The sequence below is a fragment of the Alosa alosa genome, chromosome 13 (genome assembly GCF_017589495.1).
Source record: "Alosa alosa isolate M-15738 ecotype Scorff River chromosome 13, AALO_Geno_1.1, whole genome shotgun sequence".
NCBI classification, from domain to species: Eukaryota; Metazoa; Chordata; class Actinopteri; order Clupeiformes; family Clupeidae; genus Alosa; species Alosa alosa.
The window spans coordinates 5,412,192-5,440,075 of NC_063201.1; the positions used below are offsets into that span (position 1 = coordinate 5,412,192).

Genomic DNA, 27,884 nt, shown 5'->3' on the forward strand with positions numbered 1-27,884 from the left:
GTGAGGGGTTAGGTGCCCTGCTCAAGGGCACTTTAGCCGTTCCTACTGGTCAGGGTTTGAACCGGCAACCCTCCGGTTACACGTCCGAAGCGCTAAGCAGTAGGCCATGGCTGCTCCACAAGGGGCTGCTGCATTGGCCGGGAATCGAACCCGGGCTTGTGGCAGGTGAGAATTCTACCACTGAACCACCAATGCTGCTACTTTTTCATGCTGCACTATTTTCACTTCCCTGCTCTTCTACATGAATACATGCAACCCATACACTCCCACATGTGAAGTTGTTAGTATATAATAATAATAACTGAATCCAAAATCAAGAAAATACATAGAGAAATATGTCACAAACACACACACGCACGCCCACATCCTGATTAACAGAATAATTGTAAAACAGACACATTGAGTGCAACAATAAAACAACGATATAATATAGTCCAAAGCAGTTTTTTATTTTATTCTAAAACAATGTCTAATAAGGGCTATTATGGTGAGAAACAGAAATAAAAAATGCCCTTGTCTACTTAGGTTTCTGCCCAGCCCAGAACAGTTTAAAACACTGTATGATAATATAATAACAAAATTGTTTCACTCTTTGTGAAGAAGTCCCATTGGATTGTTAATACTAGTTACTAATACTACTAATTTAACTACTCCTTAATCAAATATGAAAAACACTTCACTTTAGAACAGGGAGCATATTCTCACTCATACTGGATTCATTCATACAGTATGTATTTAGGCAGAATTAACAGTTGTAGGTTTGCATTTCATTCCACAAGAACAGACCATGCTATTTGGGTGTTGTTAATGGAGAACGGCTGTTCTTTTAGAACTGCTACATAATAAGGCCAGAACTATGCATTGCCTGTTATGACCATAATTTGTGTCCTTAATTTACTAGTAATAATCAGTAGTTATATCTGCTTAGTCTTAGTTATTGGTCTGTTAATGGTTGAATATGGTCAAGCCTTGTAAATTATTAATTAACGAGTGATAACTGCTAATTAAGGGATAATATCTTACTAACAAGGATGTTAGTTACTGGCTAATTAATGATTAATATGGGTGTGTTAATTTACTGTAAAGTGTTACCGAAAGCATGATTGATGATTGTTATATGAGGCAATACAAAGCATCCCACTTTGACAAACTGTTCATTCAGACATTTCTTTAATGTTTTTTTTTTAACGCTGTTGCATATACCTTGTGTAGTAACTGTATTTTGTTGACGTCTAAGTGACACGGTGGCTTTGTAAGGGTTGTTTTTCTGTTTGAAGCAGTTGACCTTTAAGGTCAAAATGTGATGCTAGCGAAACCACTAGGTGGCCACTAGGTGTCACCATGGAGATATGGGTGTTAGGTTCGACACAATTTCCAGCGCAATTGCTTCAAACGTTTCGTTGTTTCACAAAGCCTCACTTTGTCCATCCCTATGACTGGTTTTAATGCAAATCAGCCATTAGAAGAGTTTCTGTCTAGACTATAGATATGAATACGTATGCATATTCCTGCTGGTTTGAGTGCAGAGATCCTGTAACGCCTTCCGGATGGGAGTGAACAGTCTGTGATACATCTAATATCAAATACAGTAAAATTACAGTATCCTTAAATAGCCTACTGAAACATTACACAATAAGAAGAGCAAGTTGCATATCTCGATTGCCAAGTGTGCTCTGGAAATTCATAATTTCGTCGCCGTTTAAAAAAAAAACAAAAAAACATAGTCCAGTATTTCTTTTGAAATTGAAATGAAGTTGTATAGACTGGACTATGTTTTTTTTTTTTTTTTTAAACGGCGACGAAATTGTGAATTTCCAGAGCACACTTGGCAATCGAGATGGCAACATTTCCGGAAAGGTACTGGCTTGATTAAATTCATTCTGGACTCTCTATCCGACCACATAAAGACCTCGGGATACTTCGATTTGGCTTTAGGGACCCTCTACTCACTACCACGTAAGTGCAATGTTGTTTGGAACTGTAGAAGAGGTATAAAAATAGCGTTTTGTAGCGGCGAAATAATATGCCCTTCTCACTTCCACGCTAACGAGCTTTGACTAAAAACGGTAACATCTAACTTTCTCAAAACACATCCGAATGACATGATTTGGATGTCAACTCAACGTATGTACTCCCAATCATCCGTAAATCGATCTAAAGTGCATTTTACTCCGGATAATTCCTTTAACAGGGTTATTTGTACTGGTGCCAGAAAACACGTTGAAAGAACATACTAAACACGTCTGTTTTATTTGAAACCAAAATACAACCTAAAATAACGTGTTTTGCTGCTTGGGAATTTCCCAATGAGTGTAATTCCCTTTAAGTGTTTTCAGTAAACAGTAAGTCAAAAATTCCATTGTATCATTGTTGGGAAACAGGGTACCGAATTTCTAGTTGAGCAACATTCATGAGCATGACTTGAAGGTAAGCATTCCTTTCATTCTAACTACATTCATTACTCCTTTCATTCTAACTACATTCATTACTGTAGCCTTCATAAAAAGCTGCAATTTAGAAATAACACAATGTTCATGCTGCAACACTAGAGCTATAAAAGTGCATAGGAGTGTATAGGAGATGTATCTAAATAAATAATACGTAACAACATACATATGCATTAATGAGAAATACACACACACACACACACACACACACACACTCACAGACATACACAAAACCACAGGGTATGTGTGACTCCACCCTAAGTTCAAGGTAGATAGCAAGTAGAAGTTGGGTAAGTGAGCTCATTGATTTGTGTCTCAAAAGGTAAGCCTGTAAATTTTGGTCTTATAATGATTTGCTAATGGTCGTTTAACTTTTTTTAAAAATTGAAAGCCCAAGCATTCAGGTTAATTGCTAACAGCTACAAAAAGAAAAAGATACACAATTGACTCAGGACTATTTGAGCCAGTGAATATTGACATATTTTGTCTCTTCAATGTATTTTAATGTATTTGAGGACATACATTTCATGTAAATGCAGAATGTCAATGTTTTTTCCTGTCAATTTGGTTTCTTATCCAGCATGAACTGACTGTTGACTCTTCAGAACAGATACCAGATCAGACAGATCAGATCAGAGATAAAAGGGCATCACAAAAGGTAAGACTACATGAACAGTGAACATTGCAATGGTTTCCTCCATGGTATAAAAGTTGTATGGTAAACTGACCACTGCAAACACTTACACACACACAAAAAACGCCTTTACTGACTTTGTCATAATTCTTTTGTTTGATATTTTAGACCGACAAAGCACCAGCATATTTTCCAACCGCAGCAAACAGCAATTTGAAGAGAAAATGATTGAGCTGAGCTTCTTCTTCTGATGTAGTTTTGAAGAAAGGTGAGACATTTTCTTTGTATCAGAGTACAGTGCTAATCATCACAGTATATGTAATAACGGAATCTTATGAATATACTGAATCATATATTTGATTTTAGCACTGAAGTGTTGGAAATGTGCACATTCCTCAAAGGCAGAAACTAAAGGGAAGTGGAAGTGATAAGTGTCTCTGCATTACAATCTGCTCTATAGACTCTGATGTATATTCTATATAATGCTGTCTGTGTAAATAATCACTGAAAGATAAGAGGCCAGAAATGTAATGCAGAGTATTAACTTTCATGTTATGCTCGCAACACAGTAGATCTAGTAAGAACTGACCAGCCTGACAAATAAATGTAATTAATGCTTTCTGCAAACATTAGATTTTGATGTATTTTAACTTGAACAATCCTTTATCTTTGTCTTTTTAGAGTTAATTATATTATATTTATATTCTATGGAAGCCTGTTTCTGCCACTTGACATAAAATAAAATTGTCCTAACCGGACGTGATGCGAGCGAACATATAAAATCCGTTTAATTACATTGTTTTCATTTGGAGTGTCCGGACTGCAAGTGACGGAAGCAGCGCGATGCAACTCGACGTTTTGATTTTCTGTATTTTCTTTCTGTCGCTTGCCTTACCCTGCTATTTTAATGAGGAATATGATGCAATAGAAGGGCCTATTTAACAGATTCAGTGTAGACAGACGCTCGCCCATAGTGTTAGCCAATAATGGCAAATTCCCAGTGAACTTATGCTGACAAACCTATATGCATATGGCATTGCCGCAAATTTGTGGCAACTGTTTGCCAGAAACCTGAAATTTCTGTAAGGGGTCGTGAATTTATGAAAAAAAAAAAAACTGTTATTTTCCTGTCACTGATTCACATCACCTTACTTTGCCAAGATGTTATCACATCACCGAACCTTTGAAACAGTGCTTGTGTCTAGGGCCTGTATGATGTGATTACACTGCATGCTACTGCCATACCTTGATACCTATACTGTACTGGTTTCTTTCTATAGGCTGTATGATTTATATAGGCTAGTCTATAGGCTACATCATAATGTAGGCTAGTGCATTATGAGTTTAGTCATTCAGTTAGGCTATTCCTTGACATCATGCCATGCGTGAAAGTACAGTTTGGGGAAGATGAGTTTATTTTTGAAAAAAGATGAGATCTTTTTTCTCGTAAATTTGTGAGTTTATTTTCTCGCAAAGTTGCAACTTTACAATGTCAGAGAAGACAAATTTAACATTTTATTTTAATCTCAAAATTATTACCCCCTCCCTCCTCCAAATCACTATTTTTTTTCATACGATGGCCCTAAAATAAACCAAATGACCTTGTATAAACCAAATGACCTAATGTTTTTGAGTGTCTGTTTTTTTCAAAAGAGGGGATACATATGTTATCATACCCTACAGTACATACATCTAGTACTAATCTAAATCTCAGGATTCAGAAAGTTCACAATGGCGGAACCACTGCATCGAGTTGACACAGAATCCGATGTGATATTTCACATTCCATTTCATGTTCACTTCACGCAGGTTCATGCAGTGACCTTTGAGTGAATGATGGATAAATATTGCCCGCTAGACTCATATAGAGAGGGCTCATAAACTCATCAACATTTGAAACAGATTAGCCTTTGTTCATTCATGTGGTGCATTTCGGCTTGAGAGGTGCTGGGGAAATGAAAGCTTACGGTGATCCTTCTCGTCCCTGGTCTTTTGCTTTGTCTACCTGTGTTATTATTATAGTGCAGTTGAACCACAAAACACAGATAGAACTTTGTGAAATGGGGGCATACTGTAAGTTTGACATAAGGTACAAATGCAATTTTTTGCATAAATTGATAGGTATGGGGGTGTCCTTTCACAATCTGACGGGAACCGATCCGGCAACCTTGAGCATTTTCTTTAAAATAGCATCATCTGCCACATCCCTTTTTTGATCATAGAAAACTAAATTAACATATAAACCCATCGTGTATTGTATGGTATCAAATAAAAACTCTTTGCTTTGACCATGAAGAAGGTGAAAAAATAGTTTAGGTCCCTCCAGAGAACAAAATACCTTTTGGAAAGTGACCTTTAAGGTCAGATTATGTTCCTTTTTGCAGCATAATAGCTTATACCTCTAAATCATGTCATGTTTGGTATTAAATTAAATAAATTATGGAACTGCCATGTAGCCTAATATATACAGGGATACAATCATTCAATAGTAATTCATTTTAATATGAATATTATAGCAAGTCTGATGTACCCTAGTTCACCAACTTGCCGGTTGGCTATAATTTCCCTTGAATCTGTCACTGAATTTCAGACAGCAAGTTGTGAGGTACTTCCCAGGTAGTTAGCACATTAATTATAACTGTCCATGAATTTCCCCCAGGATTACAGACAGCAATGTTTTTCATCTTAACTTTAAGGCTTTGAAAACCGACATCACAGCCCAGGATTGATACAAACTAAACTGATTTGTGAAGTACTTGACAGTTAGTTAGCATGTTAACTATAATTGTCCTAGAATTTGACCCCTGAATCAGGCCTATAGTAAAAAATATTTTTCATCTAAACATTTTCTTTAATAGCTGGGAAGGAAAATGTGAAAAATCATGAAGATTGGGCACTTCTGGACAAGTTTTTGGCAGGGTGTTAGGTATAGGCCTAAGGTTTTCAAAAATCCATGGATACATGTTGGGGTGGCCCCCCTAGTGGCAGTTATCCATAAAATCCAAAATGGCCCCCGCCGAAAAGAGAAAAGGTTATATCTTAGCTTCCTTTAGTCTTAAATTGTTGTATAATGTATTTTCTCTACTTTGTTTGATACAAGGAATCCAATTTTGATATGTTCTTATTTTAAGTCCATTTAAATCTAGTATCATAGTCATATTTAGCTCATAAACTGTCAATATCTCTGAAAATATCTGAAAAAATCACATTGAAATATTACTCAGGTCCCTAGACCCATATTTTACCTCCAAGGTATGCTTTTCTTTGTTGATTGGACAGGTCATTATCACTATAGTGTCAAAAATCACATGTTGTGACCAAAAGGACCATTGTTGAGGCCTTAAATAAACACAAATTCAGAATTATGCCACAGTGAAAAGTTACAGTATAGGCTTTTCACCATGTTAAGGATCAATATTATATTTTAGTCAAATAACACAAAAAAACAATTCATATTTAAACCATATACTTTCTAATGAGGAGACACAGCACTCAAAAAATCCTCCATAGAAATGCATGAGCTTAGTTTGTAACGGCAATATGGCAGTTGTCTACGCAAATCACACCCCTTCCGCGGCAAAATGTTGACATGTGAATACATTGAACCAATCATGTGCTGTGTTGTGAATACATTGAGCCAATAATGTGGTGTGTTGTGAAGACATCGTGCCAATCATGTGTTGTGATCTCACTGCTGGAGCAATATTGGTGTCGTGAAGCCTTGCACACGCGCATTTCTGCCGAAATGGATGCCCGAAAAGTGCCCAAAAGGCGTTGCAAGGGACTTGCCTAAAAGGACTTTGCTTAAACATCATGTATTTATTCAAAGATTTTTGGTTTCACTCATCATCATTATTAGTACAGCCTCCCTCACACTTGCACAATGTGGTACAGCAAGTCCAGCTCGGTGGCACTTACAGTTGCCCATACAGGCAACCACACAGCCACAGTTGAGGAGGAGTGAGCATCCCTTGCTGGCATCTTCCAGATCTGTCCAATATGGCACCCAGACTTTGGTTCTGTCATTCCATTCCCAACCCTACTCACTGGGGTCTGGAATCTCTGGAGTTTTGGAGAGGGACTGCTTCCAGACAAAAGCTGCAGTGTGCAGGGCACGCTTTCCATGCTGGAATAAGGCATGATGGGTCGGGGGGATTGAATCCAGGGACTTGAGGCCATGAGTGAAAAGAAGCTTCCGGGTTTCATTGACTGACTCGACACCGCAGTTCTTACTATACATGAGTATAGTCCAGCATTTGAGAACTTGCATGTGCACTGATTCCAGTGTGAGGACCCAGCTGGTTGGGTCTTGGTGATCAGAATGAGGGTGTCGGTGACTTCTGGGTAGCTGCCCACGCAATCCATGCTTTTTTTTTGCCAACTTACTGATACAACGTCACATCATGTGAACGCTTCATTTATCTGATTGGTTGATTTGGACCGTCCAACATAGGTGGTGATAGACAGATGGTTTATCCAATCAGCTAACCAGTATTTTCGCCCCTTTCCCAAACATTCTCCAACGGAAAGTTCCCAGATGGATATGCGGAGCAAATGCGAAGCAATCTATCTGGCGGAGTCAGGTTGACGGGTCTGACGGAGTCCTCTCCAAAACTCCAGAGATTTCAGACCCCAGTGAGTGGGGTTGGGAATGGAATGACAGAACCAAAGTCTGGGTGCCATATTGGACAGATCTGGAAGATGCTTGACAGAAGACAGATCTTGAATTTCCCCTTGGGGATCAATAAAGTATCTATCTATCTATCTAGATGCCAGCAAGGGATGCTCACTCCTCTACTGTAGCTGTGTGGTAGCCTGTATGGGTCAATATGGTATCCTCAACAATGGTCCTTTTGGTCACAACATGTGATTTTTGACACTATAGTGATAGTGACCAGTCCAATCAACAAAGAAAAGCATACCTTGGAGGTAAAAATATGGGTCTAGGGACCTGAGTATTTCAATGTGACTTTTTCAGAGATATTGACAGTTTATGAGCTATGACTATAATACTACATGGAAATGGACTTAAAATAAGAAGAACATATCAAAATTGGATTCCTTGTATCAAACAAAGTAGAGAAAATACATTATACAACAATTTAAGACTAAAGGAAGCTGAGATATAACCTTTTCTCTTTTCGGCGGGGGCCATTTTGGATTTTATGGATAACTGCCACTAGGGGGGCCGCCCCAACTTGTATCCATAGATTTTTGAAAACCTTAGGCCTATACCTAACACCCTGCCAAAAATCAAAAACTTGTCCAGAAGTGCCCAATTTTCATGAATTGCATCCTAGCTATAATGCTTTAAAGACAGACAACACCATCCAGAATTTTACAAACTACTGTAGTCTGAGTTATGAGGTACTTGCCAGTTAGTCAGCACATTAACTACAGAGTGGGCAGTGCTTCGACTTTGCCAGCTTCCCTCGCGGTCCGCGTGCGGGATCACGCGGCATAACGCGACTTTAATTTGTATTTTTCCAGTAACGCTGCAACGACGCTGTAACAACCGGCAGAGGTCTCAAGTGAGCAGGGTGTCTCGTAAAAAGAAATGGAGTTGGAAAACCCTACACAGACTTCACTATAGATTTTAGCAGACTGGTTTAGAAATAATTTAATAGCCAGAAATATGCCTGCCCTGCCCTAATAAAGAAATATTTGGTTAACGGCGAGTGAATCCCGTTTGCAGCCGTAGAAGAAACGCAGGACAAATGAAACATTCTGGTTTTCTCCCAGTGCAACGATGATAGACAGACATCATTTTGACAAAATATAGAGCATATTAACCTCCGTTGCTTAGCCAAATGCCTTCCTGTTTGTCCTGTTATCACGGAGTTACAGGCGATAAACGATTTTTGATGGTCACAAGTTTACTTCATTAGCGTTTATTTTTTTAATTATGAAAGAGTATTTTTCATTTAAAGGCATGACTTCGTGCTTATTCAGAAGAGCATTTTGTGCTCTCCCCAATCCCAGACATTCACATTGCATGTTTGTTTGTAATGGAAGCAACCGCGAGATACGCTTGTCATAGGCGCCGATACCGTGGGTGCTCCGTCTCTCGGGCACCCACTGAAAACATCGAGCACCCACGTGTGCCAGTTTACAGTCCCGGCTAAATGTATATTAATTTAAAATCAAACATCGCAGTTTATGTTAAATTCAGCATCTCTCATAATGTGATTGGATATGTTGCTGTCAATTCCCTACTCCATATACTAACCACCAATGAGAGCGTCTCTCGTATGAAAATTCCTGACACTTCCCATCTGAAGCTTTGTCGGGTCTTCAGCCCCGAATGTTTAAAATGTATATAGCCCTGAATATCATTTTAAAAGTAGTCTGACAAAGCTTATTGTTTTGTGACACAGCTAAACACTGGTACCTCATAGAACGTATAACATAGCCTAGGTGGTCGCAACTCACAAAAGTAAAGCAGATAGAAAGAACTCAAGCAAATCTAGCCTACAACACGCAGACAGCTTCATGCGCAGGGGAGAGAGCGCGCGCGTCTACTAGGCCTACAATAACGTCATCACCAAATACATCTTTTATTATTAGTTGATCAACCACAAAGAGTAGCATAGGCCTACTGTGCACAGTGCACTGACGACTGTAGCAGCCTGCTGGTAACCAGTTGTTGTAGATGAGAGGCAACCCCTTGTTTCAGATAGCCTGGACAACATGTTACCTGGGTGTTGCCTAATGTTATTAATTAATGGTAGCCTACAATAGTTAATTGATTCGCGTAACATATTAGTTGGCTCAAAGAGTAGGGAATCAGGATGGAGAGAGTCACGCGTGTGTTGCTTTTGGCGGGATCGAATCCAGTTTAATGCTAGTTTTCAAAACATATTTTTTTTTACATGTCTTTTTGTCCGAGTGGCTGTAATGTAGCCGAAGCCATGGCGTATGAAAAGCGACTTTCAATCCGCCTAAAACAAGTTGTTTGTGAATGTCTGACAATTGCTGCAGCGCATGCACGCACGCAAAGGAAACCAGGAGAAACCAGAAGGCACACAACACCGAACGATTTTAAGGCTATTTCGCATAGGCTACTCAATGGTGCTATTTCACACGATTATAGCGACCCCACTCACCAGGGTTAGGTGGAAGGTGTTAATAGACGATTGGAACCTACAGTGGACTAGGGCTGTCAAAATTGCTCAAAATGACGTTCAATATCCCCTCTAAAATAAACACATGTATTCGAATATATTGGAACATCTAGGCTATATTATTTGCGCATTATGTCAGTGACGCCAAGATCATGTCATCTGTTTTTTAACTTTTGTATGGTTATTGCTTGACAGGGGGGATCCCAAGCAGCTTTCAGCCATAAGGCATTTCCTAATTCACCCGACACTGATATTCAAAATGTTGAAACTATTTCGGCATAGCCTAAGCAGTTTAATTAAATGTAATGTTAGTTGTAAACAAACGGGCTATTTGGTGAGGCTTGGCCTCACAGATAGGCCTATTAACTGACCGCCCGATTCACGTTGGCTGGGGGGCAGGGGGGGCCATCAGACATTTGTTCCCAAGGGTCTATGAATTGTTAATCCGGCCCTGCCCTCAACGAACGCAACTTTCCACCTCTGAGACAGCTTAAAAGAAGTCTAGAGGACTCCTAACTCACTGACCTACTTACTGTAAGCTGCGCAAACCACAGGCCTTTTTTTGGGCAAGCCTGCATTCGAGGCAGGCCTTCTGTTGAAGAATTTTATATAAATCCTGCGCTAACAGTAATCCTCCTACCCCCGCTACCACAGCTGTGGATAGTGTGGCATGCTCATGTCTCCTTCTTGCAAACTAGGCCTATAGCCCAACCATTTACGTCTTAAAAAAAAAACAACTTGCCAGATATGCCTTCATATCTTTGGGCTTCATTCAGCATTTTGTTCTTCCACTGGAAATGACTTCTATATTTGCTGCCTGCTGCATCCTTTCTGTTTGTATTGTTTAGAAAAGGTTTGACGTCTTGAGTTAATGCATTAAACATTGTTTGCTGGTAACCAGCCACAAATAGCCTACAGATTCTTGCGTGCATACATTCTCTATTCTCTCCAAAATGTGCCCGTTCTATAGGCTGGCCAAGTCGTAATTCTTCATGCATAAAGCAGATGTATTTGTTTATTGTACAGAAAAATAAAAATAACCTGTCAAGCAGTCAATTGACTACATTGCAGTCAATAAGTATGGGCAAATTACGAAACCAAAACATGGGTCATAGTTGTCTAAGCCTCTGCTGTGAGGCCAAACCCATGAACAAAGACGCATTGATATCTGCAATAGAGTTTTTTGGCGAAACAAGCTCACAGCCGAACGAGTCATAGCACTGAAGGGAGAGGCAACTGGCATGTGATCTCCCCATGGGCCAATGGATGTACAAGTTTTCTCCTGTGACCTACGATATTTAATCCAGTGTTTTGTCAAGTTGCAAAATGCTATTAGTTTTAACGAATTTTTATGATAGTATGAAGTACTTTTTGTATAGGGTACTATCTTAATTGCTTTATACTCAATACTTGACCAATGGCTATTGCATCTGTCTATTGAAAGTGAGAATGTGGCATGTGATCTACTGTGTAGGCTTCATAAAATAAAATAAACAGATTGCTAATGGCCTACATGGGGTGCGTTTCCCGTACAACTACAGAGGTTAGCTTTTTACTAACAGGATGCATCGTTCAACTAACCAACATGTAAGTTACGACTGTTTCCCAAAACTGTCGTACTTACATAGTACTGTAAGTTTGGACCATGATAGTTTCCAAACTTCAGTAGTCTGGACTAAGGTGGTTAATGACGTTTAGTAGCACGTGAACGGGCACCTGCACATACTTCTGTGACGCATTGCGTTAAGGCCGGCAGATGACAGCCGCCGTTGCACAGCAGTTACCAGTCCCCAGTCCAAGAGTTTGAATCTGGGTTAAGATTTTGACAACAATATTGACATCGTTGTTTACCTAAGTTTATCTTTTTTTGCAGATCATATTATCAAAATCAGAATCCGCCTTCTTGGCTTGGTTTTGCGTGAAACTAACAAGGACCCCCACCCCCATGAAAATCAAAGGCTAGGCTACATATTCTCAGCTGACTCGTCAAAAAGTGCGCACCACCTTATTATTATCTGCAGGTGTGTGACTTTTACTTACGTGCACATGGCTGCAAATTGACTTTTAATTTATGTATTTTCAGATATATGTGCTGTATATGTGCTGTTAACATCTATGTGGGTGGGGTATGTGGTAACAGGGTGGTGGGTGAAGAACCGTAACTGTGTGTACCTATGTATTTCATGTCTGTGAGGCTTGTATGGTATGTGAAAACAAATTTCCTATGTAAGGACAAATAAACAAACTAACTAACTATTTTCTGCCTTGGGCATTTTAAAATATGGATGTATGGTGGTTAGAAGTGTAAATATAAATTAGAAACCTAAATATATTTATAATTATGAATTTTCAAACAAATAACTGGCGTCAGTGACGTCTTTGACATGAAGATCCCTGGAACTATGCTTCTACTAGCATTCTACCACAGGTCGAGAGTGTGTAGTAACTACACAACTTTACGATAGTGGTTGCGAACGTTCGTTGCTACTATGGTTTTGGGAAACACTAACGTAGTGTAACGATGCATTGGACTAGGCCTATGTAAGTTCCAAATATGAATGTAATTCTGCGGCATAAAGCAGATGTATTTGTTTATTGTACAGAAAAATAAAAATGACATTGCAGTCATGGCAGTCAATTGACTACATTGCAGTCAAGAAATAGGGCAAATTAATTTACGAAACCAAAACGTGGGTCATAGTTGTCTAAGCCTCTATAGCGTAGCCTGTTAAAAACGTCGCAGAAGCCTACCCAAGGCTACAGATGAATTCTGAACAGTTATTTCTCTACTGGCTCAATTATCACACCACTGTTTTGATTTGCGTAGTTGCTTTACCCCAACACTGACAGCAAATTTCGATTTCGATTTTCGTTACCAGTAGTCAAGCCTTAAGCCATACCCAAGTAGCCTAAATCGAGGTAAATCGAGCTTTTTCAGAAGGGGCGGCAGGCAGAGCGATGTACAGTTGCAGACCGACGCAGAGTGGCTGAAAGTGGTACTAAAGCTTCACGCAGCCATTTGAAAGCAATGCCCACTGTATAAGTCCTTGAATTTCCCGCCTTAATTACAGTAAACAAGTAATGAGCATCATTACTCTTTGCCAGAGTGACTCGCTGAGCAAATTCAAATTGTGCTCCCGCGAGAACTCTGGATTTCCAGGGTAGTGAATAATATTTTTCATCCAAACATTTTTTTGGAATGCTTAGAAATAGGGTCCACAATCCAATTTTTTTTTTTTTCAGTGACAAGAGAGCAGCTCAAGATGATTTAAAACCAGAAATGGCTTCGTCAGACTGTTTTTTCAAGTGTGAGAAAAGTGCGAAGTTGATTACAGGAGGAAAGGACAGAATCAAGAAAATAATTTCTGTATTGCAAGGAATGACATGTATCATTTGGAATTATAACAATAAATATAACAACAAAGTAATTGACATAAATGTGACATCAATTGTGAGCTCCAGAAATCGAAACTTAATCAGGCCAATGAAATCGTGTATAGAGTCGTTAGGTGGGCTTAACATAATGATTGATGGCAGAGTTGCAACGGTTTGGCTTGAATTCCCTGCTACTTGAAAACAAATAAGATGGATGTTGCTGCTGGCGAACAGTGTGACACGAGTTAAGCTTTTATTAAGTTGGCAAACGTTTGAACTAGCCAACTAGCTCCGCTGGTGGGAAACGCATGGGACTCATAGTGCTGCCGCTGTCCTATTGCGTGCAGAGGGAATTTGAAAGACAACTGATTATCCCGCCCCTCGGACTGAGCACTGCGAACGGTGAGTGTCCAGACCCTACATTTTAATGTGGGTCTGGCTCGTCAGGCTACCGCGACACAGTATCGTTGATATGAATGTCGCATATCGTTATAGCCCTAGAAAACAACCAAATGCACACTTAGCACATTTAGCCTAAAAATGGTCTTTTGAACAGTGGTGGTTCTGTCCGTGTGTGTGTGTGTGTGTGTTTATGAGTGATGTGTGTTGTAAGTGTTTGTGGCAGATTTTGATGCCTTGATGACTGATACTGGGGGCTCCCATTTAAAGCACTGTGGTTCAATGTCAGCCATTTTCACAGTCATGAGGCCATCCTTAAAAATATTCTTGTTTGCAGTAACAGCCAAAAAAAATAAAAAAATGGGTCGGTAGGTAGGTCAATATATATTTTTTTCAATATTCAAAGTAAAAAAAAGTACAATTTTGGTCATGGTGATTACATAGGTATGAATTTAAACAAATGTGCATATTGTGACGTAACTGACTGGGTCCTCAACCTGTGCCTTCAGGCGCATAACTGCAAACCTCAATCTGATGCAGGTTATGTAGACCAGCCTTTCTCAAACTTCTTTGACCTGAGGCCCAGTCATGGCAGACTTTGGGGTCATAGGGCTCATGTACACGTACCCAACCCCACTCCCTCCAAATCAAATTGTCATTATCATTATCACAATCATTATTTTGCCTATATTGTTATACATGGACTTTCACTTAAATGTTTTGTGACATGCACATCAGAGGACTGCTTTACTAATCTAAGATATAATTAGTTTCATTGCTTTTGCATTGTTGCATGATGCTTGCATAAGAAAATAAATACTTCTCAAAACAGCAACAATTATATGGGTGCTATTGTTTTGGGATGTTTCCCTCATGCAAGCATCATACATTGGTAGGAAATGGAGAAAAAAAAATACATGTTTTTTAATGAAGTTTAAGATACAGATATTATGTTCTCTGGAGGGACTTGAACTTGGCATGACACATTTTTATATTTCAATGTGTGAAAAACAAAACAATGATATTTCAAGCGAGTTTAATTGTAGTTTTTAGGCCTTGTGAAACAAAACTCTTACCTTGATTGTGAAACTACCCACTCAGTGTGTAGTGTTATTGGCGTGGTGGAAAATATCAGAGACAAGCACACAATTCGAGAACAAGGCGACAGCCTGCTTCTTTACTTCACGTTTAACAATACACTACACTTTACATCCTTATACGTCACATGTAAAACCATTCCAGCCAATCAGAGGCATTCACCATTAGACTATATAACTTGAACAGGTAGCTGCTCATGCTACACAGTGGGAAGTATAGGGCGTTGTATACTGGTAAAAACAGTGCACTAAATGCCTTGTGCCAAATAGGGCAGTGAAGTCATTAAATTCTGATTTTGTTTTATCAGAGTGTGGATGAATAAAACTCTGGGCACAGAGCTTCCAGGGAATCCATAAGGACATCGCATTGAATGCACTCACACTGTTTGCATGCACTGCAGCATCTGGGTTATGAGGCTTATGCCAGTTTTTATCATATTCATGGTTACATGGTGGTTATACTGTACAAATGCCCATCAAAGTCAAAGTCAGCTTTATTGTCATGTTATGATGAATGATAAGTTCTTTAAGGAATTTTGTGGCCACTGAAGGGCATCGGTAAGAATGCACTCTTGAAGATGTTCAAGGGGAGTCTTGGGTATTTATTAAATAATAAATCAGTAATTACATTATAATTGTATCTATTGGTGTGGGTGTGTGTGTGTGTGTGTGTGTGTGTGTGGTTTCTGAAAGGGAAACAGAAATGACAAAGGAGAATAATTACTCCTAAATGCAGTGCTATAAGAAATTAGCATCCATAGCCTAGCCAACATACAAATATGAAATAGCCTGGCCTACAATAAGCTAACACAAAATGCTCCATTAATAGTTATGAAGATAGCTTGTCAAAACAGTACTGTTTCCCCTCATAATATACCAAATGACGATTACAAACATCCATTTTACAGATATCTCAACACCATAAGCATGATTATACAAGATAAGAAGACGGCAGATAAATATAAAGCACTGTAACCTCACGGGTAAAGTCGCGCAAAATAATTCGCGGTAAAAGTTTACCTCCACGATTGAAATCAAGCAAAGTTGAGACATAAATCCTGCCTAAATGTACACCATGAAACATATAAACAACAATAAGGAATCGTACTTACAGTTCTGGACGCACACAAGACACAAGATGCATGAAAATAACTACAAACTAAGCATGTGGATTAAACAGTGAAACATGGCGACCTCTCCCCAAACTTTCTGGAATATTACTGTACACGCTTCATTCACATGCGTGCACGGGAGGAGGCGCTCTCTGATTGGCTGATGCTATTATTACTAAATGTCAATCTGGCACTCATGTCAGACCCTTTGTCACAGCCGCCCCCAAATTTGTCCCATCAAATTTGTCACTTGCGGAGGGGCTGATAAGTGTCAGGAAGGTCAGGAAGAGCAACGAGGCATGCCACGGGCCTGGTGTAGGTCTTCTCCTTCACCTTGATGACAGCGGTGCGGACTCGTCCGTCGGTCCCTGGGATGACGCTGGTGACCCGACCAACAGGCCAGAGGGCCCTTGGCAGTTGAGGGTCCACCACCATCACGACGGCTCCCGGCTGCAGCTGCGATGGGTCCTTGTGCCACTTGGACCTGGTCTGCAGTGACGGGAGGTAGCGCTGGATGAAGTGGCTCCAGAACTGATCTGCTAACACCTGAGCATGCCTCCAGCGGCGGCGGCTCAGTAGATCAGACTCTGTGTAGATGGCTTGAGGGAGTGAGGGATCCAGCCGCCCCATGAGGAGCAGATTGGGTGTCACGGGGTCCACATCAGCTACATCTGTGGAGACGTAGCCTAGAGGTTTCGAGTTTAAAACCCCCTCCACTTCTATCAGCACTGTCCTCAGGACCTCTTCAGGGACAGGCTGAGTCTGAATAGTGGTGTACAGTGCGGCCTTGACAGATTTCACTTCCCGCTCCCACACGCCCCCGAAATGTGGAGCACTTGGAGGATTGAACTGGAATTGGATCTGGTACTTTACGAGGTGATCTTGGAGGGTGGGATGCATGGCTTTGAAGGCTTCTTGCAGCTCTCTAGAACCACCACGGAAGTTAGTTCCTTGATCCGATAGGAGCTCTGCAGGTTTGCCTCTCCGTGCAATGAACCTGCGGAGGGCCATTAGGAAGGAGTCTGTGTCGAGGCTGGACAGAATGTCCAGGTGCACTGCCCGGGTTGTGAGGCATTTAAACAGGATGCCCCACCGCTTTTCATGACGACGACCCACTTTCACTGTAAATGGGCCAAAGCAGTCCATTCCCGTTGAGAAGAATGGGGGCTTCATCAGCCGTAGCCTTGCTGGTGGGAGATCTGCCATTTTGGGCACGGAAGGCATAGCTCTCCACATCTGGCAATCTGTGCAGGCATGCTGATGGCGCTTGACAGCTTCACGGCCTTGCAAGATCCAGTACTTGCGACGCAGCTCCGCAAACAGGCGCTCTGACCCTGGGTGGCGTAGACACTCGTCGACATCCTGGATGATGAGCCGGGTGACTTTGTGCTGAGGGTCCAGGACCACTGGGTGGATGGCATCCAGGTCCAGTTGGTCGCTGCGACGAAGCCTCCCTCCAACACGGATAAGACACACAGTGTCATCGTACTCTGGGGCTAGAGCACGTAGCCGGCTGGTCGTTGACACTGGCTTTCCGGCACGTAGCAGGTCAAACTCCTCCGGGAAGCTCTCCTGCTGGGCTTGTCTCAGAACTTCTCGCTCCGCATCCCTGTAGTCCTCGGCCGAGACACTGGCCTGGTCGGTGGCCGCCCCATGGCGGGATCGCACAACAGCTTCGACCATGTCTTTGAGGGAGGAGAACTGGTGAGCAGTAGGAGACGATGAGCTCTGAGTAGTCGTGTTGAGGCAGCAGACTGTAGGTTTACGCAGCTCAGCAGTGTCCTCCAGCTCCACTGTGGCAGGTGTCATAGGCCAGAACTCTGGTGATTGCTGCAGGAACCCTGGGCCTTTGTTCCACCTACTGTCGTGGCTCAACTCTAGCAGTGTCTTGCCTCGTGTGATGTCGTCCAGCTGGGTTATTAGCGAATCCACGCATTCCTCCACGCATGGACATCAGTCAGGTCCTGGATCTCGGTGACTCGTGTCCCGACAAATACTTTATAGCGGCAGGAGTCAGAACGGACCCAGGTAAGGACTGTGGTGGAATCGGTCCACAGCATGACTTCACTGATGGGCAAGGTGAGCTCTCGCTGCAGAAGGGAAGCCAGCTGGGCTCCTGTCAGTGCAGCGCACAACTCGAGCCTGGGCATTGACAGCTGCTTCTTTGGGGCCACTCGCGATCTTGCAGATAAGAAGGACACCTCTACCCGGCTGTCGGGACTCTTAGTTCTGAGGTAGGCTACAGAACCGTAAGCCTTTTCGGACGCATCTGCAAAGACGTGCAGTTCTCTCTTGCAGCTTGAGATGTCCAGCTCATGGCTCACGTAGCACCGGGGTAGGGAGATCTCTGAGAGATGCTGCAGCTCCTCTTCCCATTCCAGCCAGGGTTGTAGCACATCCTCAGGAAGTGAGGGATCATCCCACTCTCTCCGCTTGTCCCACAAGTGCTGCACTAGGACTTTGGCTCGGGTGCATGAAAGGGACAATGAATCCCAAGGGATCGTACAAGCGGGCCAGGACTCTGTAAATGTTCCTCATGGTGGGTATAGGATGGTCTGGCATCCGGTACTTGTACCTCAAGGTGTCCGAGTTGCAGAGCCAACGGAGCCCTAGAGCTAGCTCCTGTGGGTCAGCACTGGACTCGTTGAGCCATAGCTCGCTGCTCTCTGACCTGGCTTCCTTTTGCAAATGGCTGATTGAGTCAGGGATGTTGCTGGCCCATTGACGCAGCTCGAATCCTCCAGATGCCAGGAGTAAGGTGATCTTGTCCACGAACCGTCGAGCTTCGTCCACAGAGGAGAGACTCTGGAGGCAGTTATCGACATAGAACGACCTCTCTATGGCCACCCGTACATCCTCATCTTGCTGGCAGTGGTCAACAACGTGTTTCTGTAGCGCGAAGGTAGCACAGCAGGGGCTACATGTTGTGCCGAATGGCAAGACCTGCCAGACGTAGGTGTTTGGTGGTTTCTCTGTCTCCATATTACAGAAAAGCGAAGCAAGGGCCTGTCTTCGGGAGTAGCCTCACCTGATGGAACATGCCCTTGATATCGCTGCTTACTGCAACGGCATGTTCTCTGAAGCGCAGTAGGACACCGATGAGGCTGGAACTCAGAGTAGGGCCTGGCAGCAACAGCTCGTTCAGGTTGTCTCCTTTGTACACGAATGAGCAGTTAAAGACAATCCTGTTCTTGCCATTGTGGGACACCATGTGGTGTGGGATGTACCAGGATTCTGCTGCACTCTTGAGCTCCTCTTCTGGCACCTTGACTGCATAGCCGGCCTTCTCCAGCTTGTTAATCTCTGCACAGTGCAGCTACTGCCGGCTCTGGATCTTTGGAGAGTCTCTCTGTGCTGGGAGGTTAGCCAACACAGCCTCTTTGGGTGCATTCAGCTGTGGCATATTCTTCACCCGTAGGAGTGGAGTAGCGTATCGCTGGATACCATCTACGTCGATGCGTGTGGTCTTCTCTTCCAACAGGTGGATAGCATCCTGATCCTGCCTGGAACAGTGACCAGCTTCTCTCCTCTATAGGGGAGAACATCCAGCTGCCACAATCTCTCCACACTCTGCAGGAGCTCCGCAGTCGGGGAGAAGGTTGACAGGTGCATGCAACTCTGTTCAGTGGTCTGTGGCTTCCTCTGCACAACTGGCCCTTGTAGTGTCCAGCCTAAGCTCGTCTTCACGCTGCTGGAGTCCCGGGGGTCCCAGGCACTGGTTCCACTGGTGTGACGAGGTGAGGGTGGTCAGACCCCAATCAAGAGCAGAGGGCGATGCGCCATCTAGATCCTTGGCCGGGATCCCTCTCAGGTGTTTGTGCTTCCTTTGGGCGCCTTCACTGGGTATGAGTGTTGGCCAGACTCAACTGCTCGGCTGTAAAGCCCGCGCAGTATCTTGAAAGGACTTCTTGGCTGGTCCACTGGCGAGATGGAGAACGACACAGTAGTGCCATGTAGGACTCTGAGATCTTGACGGACTGTCCGCAGGGCCAGGTCCTCGGGCAGGCCTTCGAGCTTGAGGCTGTGGGCAGCTGCTGGGAGTAGAATGGTCCTCTCCGAACCATCATCTAGGATGGCATACGTCTCTAGGGCATGAGGGCCATTCCGCAGCAACACTCTGCTCACTTTCAGGAGTACCTGATTGCAGCCTGACCGCCTGTCCAAGTACAAGACGTCGTTGACGGTGGGTGTGCTCACAAAGCAGGCTAGGTTCTCTGTGGCAGGCTTCGCATTCCCATCATGCGGGGCAGACTTGGCGTTCACGTCATGCAGTGCCTGCAGGTGTTTGCCTTTGCACTTGTGACACAGCATCTTCAGACGACACTGGGCGGCCTGGTGCAGTCTGCCGCAACACCAGCATCTTTTGTTCGTCTTGATCCACGCCCGTCTTCTGCTCCACCGTGAGCAACTTGAAGTTAACACAATGGTCAAGGAAGTGCTGGTTGTTGTTGCAGTAGGGGGCAATAAAGCGGTTTTCTCGGCCTGCTTGGCATTGGAGGTTGGCGTGGCTGCTGCTGGGGCATTCTCAGGCTGATCCGTGGTGTGTAAGATGTTAGTGACTTTGGCACCCTTGCTGTCTTGGCGACGATCAGTCCTGGACTTTGCCTTGCCCTTCTCCTCATGCTCCCGAGGCTCACACATTGACTGCTGCATCTTCAACTCGTGGTGAGCCAGTCAGAGAAGTGCAGGAGGGTTGGTATTGTGATGCGCTGTGGGTACAGGAACCTCTTGAACTCCGCCCTCATGTCGTGAGGCAACTTAGACAGAAGCCTGGATACGTGGGAGCCACAGCAGAGTTCGGTCTGTCCGCTCGTCCCAAGCTGATTCAACAGGCCCACCAGTGATCTTACTTGAAGTGCGAACCTCTTGAAGCCTTTGGTGTCGCCATGTGCAACGCTCTGGGCATCCATCAGGTCCTTGATGTGCCTGAGAGCCAGCTGGTGTGGCTGTCCGTAGTGCTCTGTTAGGCTGTCCATGGTATCCGTGTAAGGCTGAGGGGAGTTGGTGTATGAATCGGCGATGAGCAGAGCGTCTTCATGCTTTAAGTGATCGACCAGTATCTGGAACTTAAAGCGCTCCGTTGCGTCCTTTGGCAGCAGATTCTCCAGTGCATCCTTCAGCCTCGCGAACTCCCTTGGGTCACCTTTAGTGAATGGAGGAATTTTTGCCTTTGGCCCACGGTACACAGTCTCCCTCTGGGGGAGCAGATATTAGCTCACCAAACTCTGACTCTGATGGCGTGTATGGTTGACAATACCCTGGGGTTGGTACCCTGGGTACTGGCGGTGGAGGTTGAGGCAGCACTGGGCCCAGCGACTGAGCGGGGTGCATTTCCCTCAGGGCGTCGTAAGCTCTTCAATTAAGTCCTTTGCCGGAGGGGCTAGCTGCTCCGCTTCCTCTGTTATCGGAGGTGGAGGCAGGGGCCAGTCACCGTCATCTCCTGGAGGCAACACATATGCACTGGGTTGAGCAGGCGGTGGTGGTGGCGGTCCAAAGGACTGGGACCAATCATTTTCCTGCTTAATAGGACGTAGTGTTGGATGTGGGGCAGACCACTGAAGAGAAGGAGGAGGAGCAGATGGCCATTGAGGCGGTAGAGTGCGGCAGTGCAGCGCTGGCGTCGAGGCGCCGGTGCAGGTCCAACATCTGTTGCTGCATTCGCTGGTTATCCTCCACTATTCTATGCAGGACAGTCATGACGTCAGGAACAGCTTCAATGATGGGCTGACTTTGTGGCACCGCAGGTGTGCTCTGAGTAAAGGGGCAGCTGGTTCAGGTAAGTAGACAGAGTGCTGTATTCTTGATGCCTGTGCTGCGCCACACTCTTCATCCAGAGCTGGAGGTGTGAGAGGCGTCATCCTGGCGAATCTCTCTGAAGCTCCCTCCATGCTATGATAGCGCTGTTGCCCTGGTAAGTAAGCTGCATCATGAGGGGGGTAGTTGGACCGCTGTAGGGCTGGAAGGGAGACAGCATAATCCTCCATCCAGGCTGGCTGCCTTACTGTACGGCGGGGACGCACATCTGCAGGTGGCGGGCTCCTTCTCTGGACTGGAAACATCTTCAATAATCCTCGGTGACCACACTATCTCGCTGGGGCCTCCAATTTGTTATGATGAATGATAAGTTCTTTAAGGAATTTTGTGGCCACTGAAGGGCATCGGTAAGAATGCACTCTTGAAGATGTTCAAGGGGAGTCTTGGGTATTTATTAAATAATAAATCAGTAATTACATTATAATTGTATCTATTGGTGTGGGTGTGTGTGTGTGTGTGTGTGTGTGTGTGGTTTCTGAAAGGGAAACAGAAATGACAAAGGAGAATAATTACTCCTAAATGCAGTGCTATAAGAAATTAGCATCCATAGCCTAGCCAACATACAAATATGAAATAGCCTGGCCTACAATAAGCTAACACAAAATGCTCCATTAATAGTTATGAAGATAGCTTGTCAAAACAGTACTGTTTCCCCTCATAATATACCAAATGACGATTACAAACATCCATTTTACAGATATCTCAACACCATAAGCATGATTATACAAGATAAGAAGACGGCAGATAAATATAAAGCACTGTAACCTCATCGGGTAAAGTCACAAAAAATAATTCAAGGTAAAAGTTTACCTCCACGATTGAAATCAAGCAAAGTTGAGACATAAATCCTGCCTAAATGTACACCATGAAACATATAAACAACAATAAGGAATCGTACTTACAGTTCTGGACGCACACAAGACACAAGATGCATGAAAATAACTACAAACTAAGCATGTGGATTAAACAGTGAAACATGGCGACCTCTCCCCAAACTTTCTGGAATATTACTGTACACGCTTCATTCACATGCGTGCACGGGAGGAGGCGCTCTCTGATTGGCTGATGCTATTATTACTAAATGTCAATCTGGCACTCATGTCAGACCCTTTGTCACATGTCAATTTCTTCACATGTTCCAGACATACAAAGAGATCGAAATTACGTTTCTCACTATCCCACGGTGAAGACAAGACATATTTTACCAATTTAAGTCCACAGACAAACATAACATTCAAGTAAAAAAAAAAGTAAGTAAATAAGTAAATAAGAGGGCACATATAATAATGAAAAAATAAGAGCAGCAAAATTTGGTTGAAATTGTGCATAGACAGTCAATAAAATACTAGTGCAAAGTCAGGCCAATAAAAGGCCTGGGTAGTTCTGTTTGACCTAAGTAAGAAAGAAAGTGGCATAGTGGTGCAAGTTATGTAAGAGCAGCAGAAGTGTTGTGTTTTCAGGACAACAACAACAAGTTGTAAAGTGTACAAGTGTGCAAGTGTGCAAGTGGAGTAGTGCAGGCGGCCATTGTGGGTCCAATGTCCAGGATGTTATGTAGCTTAGGGTGGAGGGGGGAGAGGAGGGAGAGAGTTCAGCATCCTTACAGCTTGGTGTATGAAGCTGTTGGTGAGTCTGGTAGTGCGGGAGCGCAGGCTTCTGTACCTCTTCCCAGAGGGCAGTAGATCAAACAGATTGTGCTCACAGATGAAACCTATGGCTGCATAATAAATACTAGAACTAATACTACTAATACTAGCACTGATTACTGTGCAGTTATGCCTGTGCAGGTAGTCAGCAACTGTCAGCAACAAGGATAAGGGGTAGGTTATACAGTACATGCAACAGTATCCCCATTTCTTAGAGTAGTCCAGCTGGTACAATCAGGTTAATAGCAAGCAGAGAGCACCTTTAAGTAAAGTATCCTTTCTAACATTTTGTTGTATTAATTCCACAGTATAGAACAGCATTTCAGCTCAAACATGTCTGATCATAGCCCTTAATATGTTTGCAGACACACCATGTCAGGTGATCTTAACGCAGAGCCTGAGAGTGACATTCTTGACATCTATGGAGATGGAGGTGCTGAAGGGTTAAGTGATGATAAAGAAGCTCAAACACTTGTTGAAGAATTCAAAAACTTTTCATCAGATGCTGCAGTAAAGAAGGTTAAAGAAGACATTGACACTCTGGATCATGTGACACTCAACATAGGTGTCACTGGAAATACAGGAGCAGGAAAGTCCTCCTTCGTGAACGCCATACGGGGTCTGAGTAACGATGATGAGGGAGCAGCTGACACAGGAGTGACGGAGACCACCATGACACCGACACCATACCCGCATCCCACAATGCCAAATGTCACCATATGGGATCTGCCAGGTATCGGTACTCCCAACTTTAAAGCAAAGATGTATCTGTCTGATGTCCATTTTGAACGCTATGACTTCTTCATCATTCTCACATCGGAGAGATTCAAAGAGAATGACATTAATCTGGCCAAAGCGATCAAGCAGAAGAAACGACTGTTTTATTTCATTCGCTCAAAGATCGACAACGACATCAATGCAGAAAACAGAAGAAGAGACTTCAATGAGGAGAGGCTGTTAGATAAGATCAGAGAGGACTGTAAGAAGAACTTGAGTAGTGTTGGAAAGCCACAGGTTTTTCTGGTTTCCTCCTTTAATTTGAACGACTATGATTTCAACAGGTTTATGGACAGCCTTGAGAAAGAACTCCCAGAAAAAAAGAAGCATGCCCTCATCCTTTCTCTACCAGTCTACTCCTTAGAGGCATTGGACAGGAAGAAGAAGCACCTACAGAAGATGATCTGGCTCACAGCTTTTGGCTCAGGCGCAATAGCTGTGGTTGCTATCCCAGGCCTTACAGTGCCATGTGATTATGGAATCATCATGTCATTTCTAGAAAGTGTTTTCAGATCTTTTGGGCTTGAGGATACATCTTTGCAGAGGCTTGCAACAAGAGTGAGACTGAACTGGAAGGACTTAAAAGCTGAAATAAAATCAAGGTTTAAAGATGGAGTCACAACTGATGCAGTAACATCTTTGTTGGCAACGCCTTCAATGGCCTCTATCATGACGCTCAAGGGGCTCATGAGTGGTATAATCCCATTTATGCAGCTACCAGCTGGAGCCATTTCAGTGGCTGTCATACACTATCTGCTCAACAAAGGCCTCAATGAAATGGAAAATGACGCCAAATCTGTGCTGGAAAAAGCAAGACTGCACCAAGTGTAGATTTCATAACTGAGTGTTGTAGACTGGAATCTGTTGTATTATAGTGTAGTTTTGTTTTGACATAATACTCTCTGAAGATCAAACTCTGTACATGAAAGTGAATGTGTGATCATAAATGCTCAAACTGTATTTACTAGTTAATTCTGGAACAGTAAGGATGAATAACAATGCATGTTTTCTCCTCATACTTAACTTGGTAGGATCAATCATATGTGTATTAAGAATGTAACAATAATAAATCATACTCTTCAGAAAAACATATCAGTCATTTAATGTGAAGATAATTGTAAGTAAAATATGTTTGTACGATGTATTGATACATTTGACTTTCATAAATAGATCCTTAAGTGCACTGACTCTTTTCATTGTCTGCTTTAGAGGAAGCATCACTAACATTTTGTCTAATGCAAGTGTAAAAATGTAGTTTTTAAAAAAGTATATTGTATTCTGGCATTGACAGGTCCCACTTACAGATATGTTATGTTTGGATATCCAATGAAAAAAAACAAGCAGTTTATGAAGACTCTCTCAAGCTGTGAGTTTATTTATGAATTGCATAATTAACTGTTCTGCTAACTAGCATACCACATTATAGCTATATGAATACACAACATATAAAACCTTATCTTCACTTTATCTTGCTTTTTCAGAGTTGCAATGGCCCGTTCAAGAAACGTCTACACTGACCCTGACTCAGATTATTATTTCAGGGAAATAGTTGACATATATAAATCAAGCTCCACAACAGAGGCAGCTACTACCATAATTAAGGGTAAACTTGAGCAGCTCCAAAATGTCACACTTAATATAGCAGTTACTGGAATGGCAGGGGCAGGTAAATCAACACTGGTTAATGCCATCAGGGGCATACCGAACAATGACCCTCGAGCAGCTCCAACAGGCGTGACAGAGACAACCATGTCCCCTGTCAGGTACGACCACCCCACCATGCCAAACGTCAAAATATGGGACCTCCCCGGTATTGGAACCACCAACCACCAGGCAAAGAACTACATCAAGCAGAAGAAATTCGAGACGTATGATGTCTTCATCATCATCACTTCTGAGAGATTCAAAGAAAATGACGTCTTGCTGGCTAAAGCCATTCTTAAAAAGAAAAAACTTTATTATTTTGTCAGGTCAAAGATTGATAATGACATTTATGCAGAGCAGCAACTAAGTCGCCTCAATGAAGCGCAAGTCCTTGCCAATATCAGATGGGACTGTCAAAGATACCTGAGAGATTTAGGCAACCCAAAGGTCTTCCTGATCTCTTCCTTCCATTTGGAAAAGTATGATTTCCCAGATTTGGTAACTACTCTGAGGGAAGATCTTCCCGAGAATAAGAGATTGGCTCTCATTCAGTCCCTGCCGGTGTACTCTATAGGTGTTCTGATTATGAAAAGAAAGCAGTTCAGGAAAATGATTTGGCTAACGGCCTTTGGTGCAGGGGCAATCGCACTGAACCCAGTTCCCGGTCTGTCGTTAGCGTGTGACTTTGGTATTCTGTTGAGCTTTTTTGGCAAAGTCCACAAGGCTTTTGGCCTAGATGACGAGTCTCTCCACAGGCTGTCTGTGCGAGTTAACAAACCAGTATTGGAATTCAAATCAGCCATGACATCACAGTTTAGGGATGGTGTGAATCCTGGAGTGCTGACCAAATTCCTCTCCACGCCTCTCGTCACCGCCTCTGCCACAGTGCAGTATGTCATGACTTTTTTTGTGGGCGTTGGTACCCTCGCAGCTGGAGGCATCTCTGTTGCTACAGTGTATCATCTATTGAACAAGGGAATAAAAGAGATGGAGGAGGATGCCAAAGCAGTACTTACTGTAGCTCATTTAGTTTGAAAGAACATGTACCTCCTTTTACACACATTTACGTTTACATTTATGCATTTAGCAGATGCTTTTATCCGAAGTGACTTACAAAATGAGCAATAACATTCAAGCTATAAATCAGAGCAGCCCTAGGGTAACAATACATGTTACTATGCACAGGAGACCTACCTATCATTGAAATGGCTACAAAGTGAGAACAATCAAGCTTCTACTTCAGAAAAATAGTAAAAAGCATTAAGGAACTAGCAGAGTATAAGGTAATTCAATGAAATGGAAAGTTATTCTCAAATAAAGGTTTTATTTATGCTTTAGACACTGAATTGATGAGTTCAGATTAGCAACGCTAATTAACACTATGGGCATAGGGAACTGGTCTCAAATGTATATGTTGCCAGAAGTGTTTCTGAAGTCAACTGATATGCAAAAGTACCTCAACTGACAGAAAGGGCAGGACTCATTTTCTACTTGATTGACAATGTTATTGTTTCAATGGCGTCAGCCCTATATTTGCCTTATTCACCCAGCGGCCAGAACGAGGCTACAGGGTACACTTGTCATCACCCTTCAGTCTAGCAGATGGTGGTAATGCACTCCATTTGCAAACTGCCAAAAAAAAGCTGGGTTAGCTGGCCTGCCAGAGTAACATTCTTCTTCACTGAGACATTCTTTTTGGCAGTTTGCAAATGGAGTGCATTACCACCATCTGCTGGACTGAAGTGCGATGGCAAGTGTACCCTGTAGCCTCGTTCTGGCTGCCGGGTGAATAAGGCGAATTCCCAGTTCCCATTT

General features: G+C 43.0%; 1 protein-coding gene across 5 annotated transcripts; it reads left to right on the forward strand.

The window, feature by feature from the left end:
* The first annotated feature begins 1,919 nt into the window (after positions 1-1,919).
* On the forward strand, positions 1,920-27,602 carry LOC125306438 (interferon-inducible GTPase 5-like). 5 transcript variants are annotated; one of them, XM_048261821.1, is made up of 6 exons: positions 1,920-1,956; positions 2,382-2,427; positions 3,028-3,105; positions 3,250-3,349; positions 25,717-25,791; positions 25,907-27,602. In XM_048261821.1, exon 6 carries the CDS (start codon positions 25,914-25,916, stop codon positions 27,102-27,104), a length of 1,191 nt encoding a protein of 396 aa, XP_048117778.1. In that variant the 5' UTR covers positions 1,920-1,956; positions 2,382-2,427; positions 3,028-3,105; positions 3,250-3,349; positions 25,717-25,791; positions 25,907-25,913; the 3' UTR covers positions 27,105-27,602. The 5 variants fall into 5 exon arrangements, with proteins under 5 accessions (XP_048117778.1, XP_048117774.1, XP_048117776.1 ...); XM_048261817.1 differs by lacking the exons at positions 25,717-25,791; positions 25,907-27,602 and adding an exon at positions 24,014-25,649; XM_048261819.1 differs by lacking the exons at positions 1,920-1,956; positions 25,717-25,791; positions 25,907-27,602 and adding an exon at positions 24,014-25,649 and having other exon boundaries at positions 2,140-2,427.
* The last annotated feature ends 282 nt before the right edge of the window (positions 27,603-27,884 follow it).

Excerpts from the sequence above, each read along its gene's own strand:
- LOC125306438 (XM_048261817.1), top strand. The coding sequence starts at position 24,021 with ATGTCAGGTGATCTTAACGCAGAGCCTGAGAGTGACATTCTTGACATC.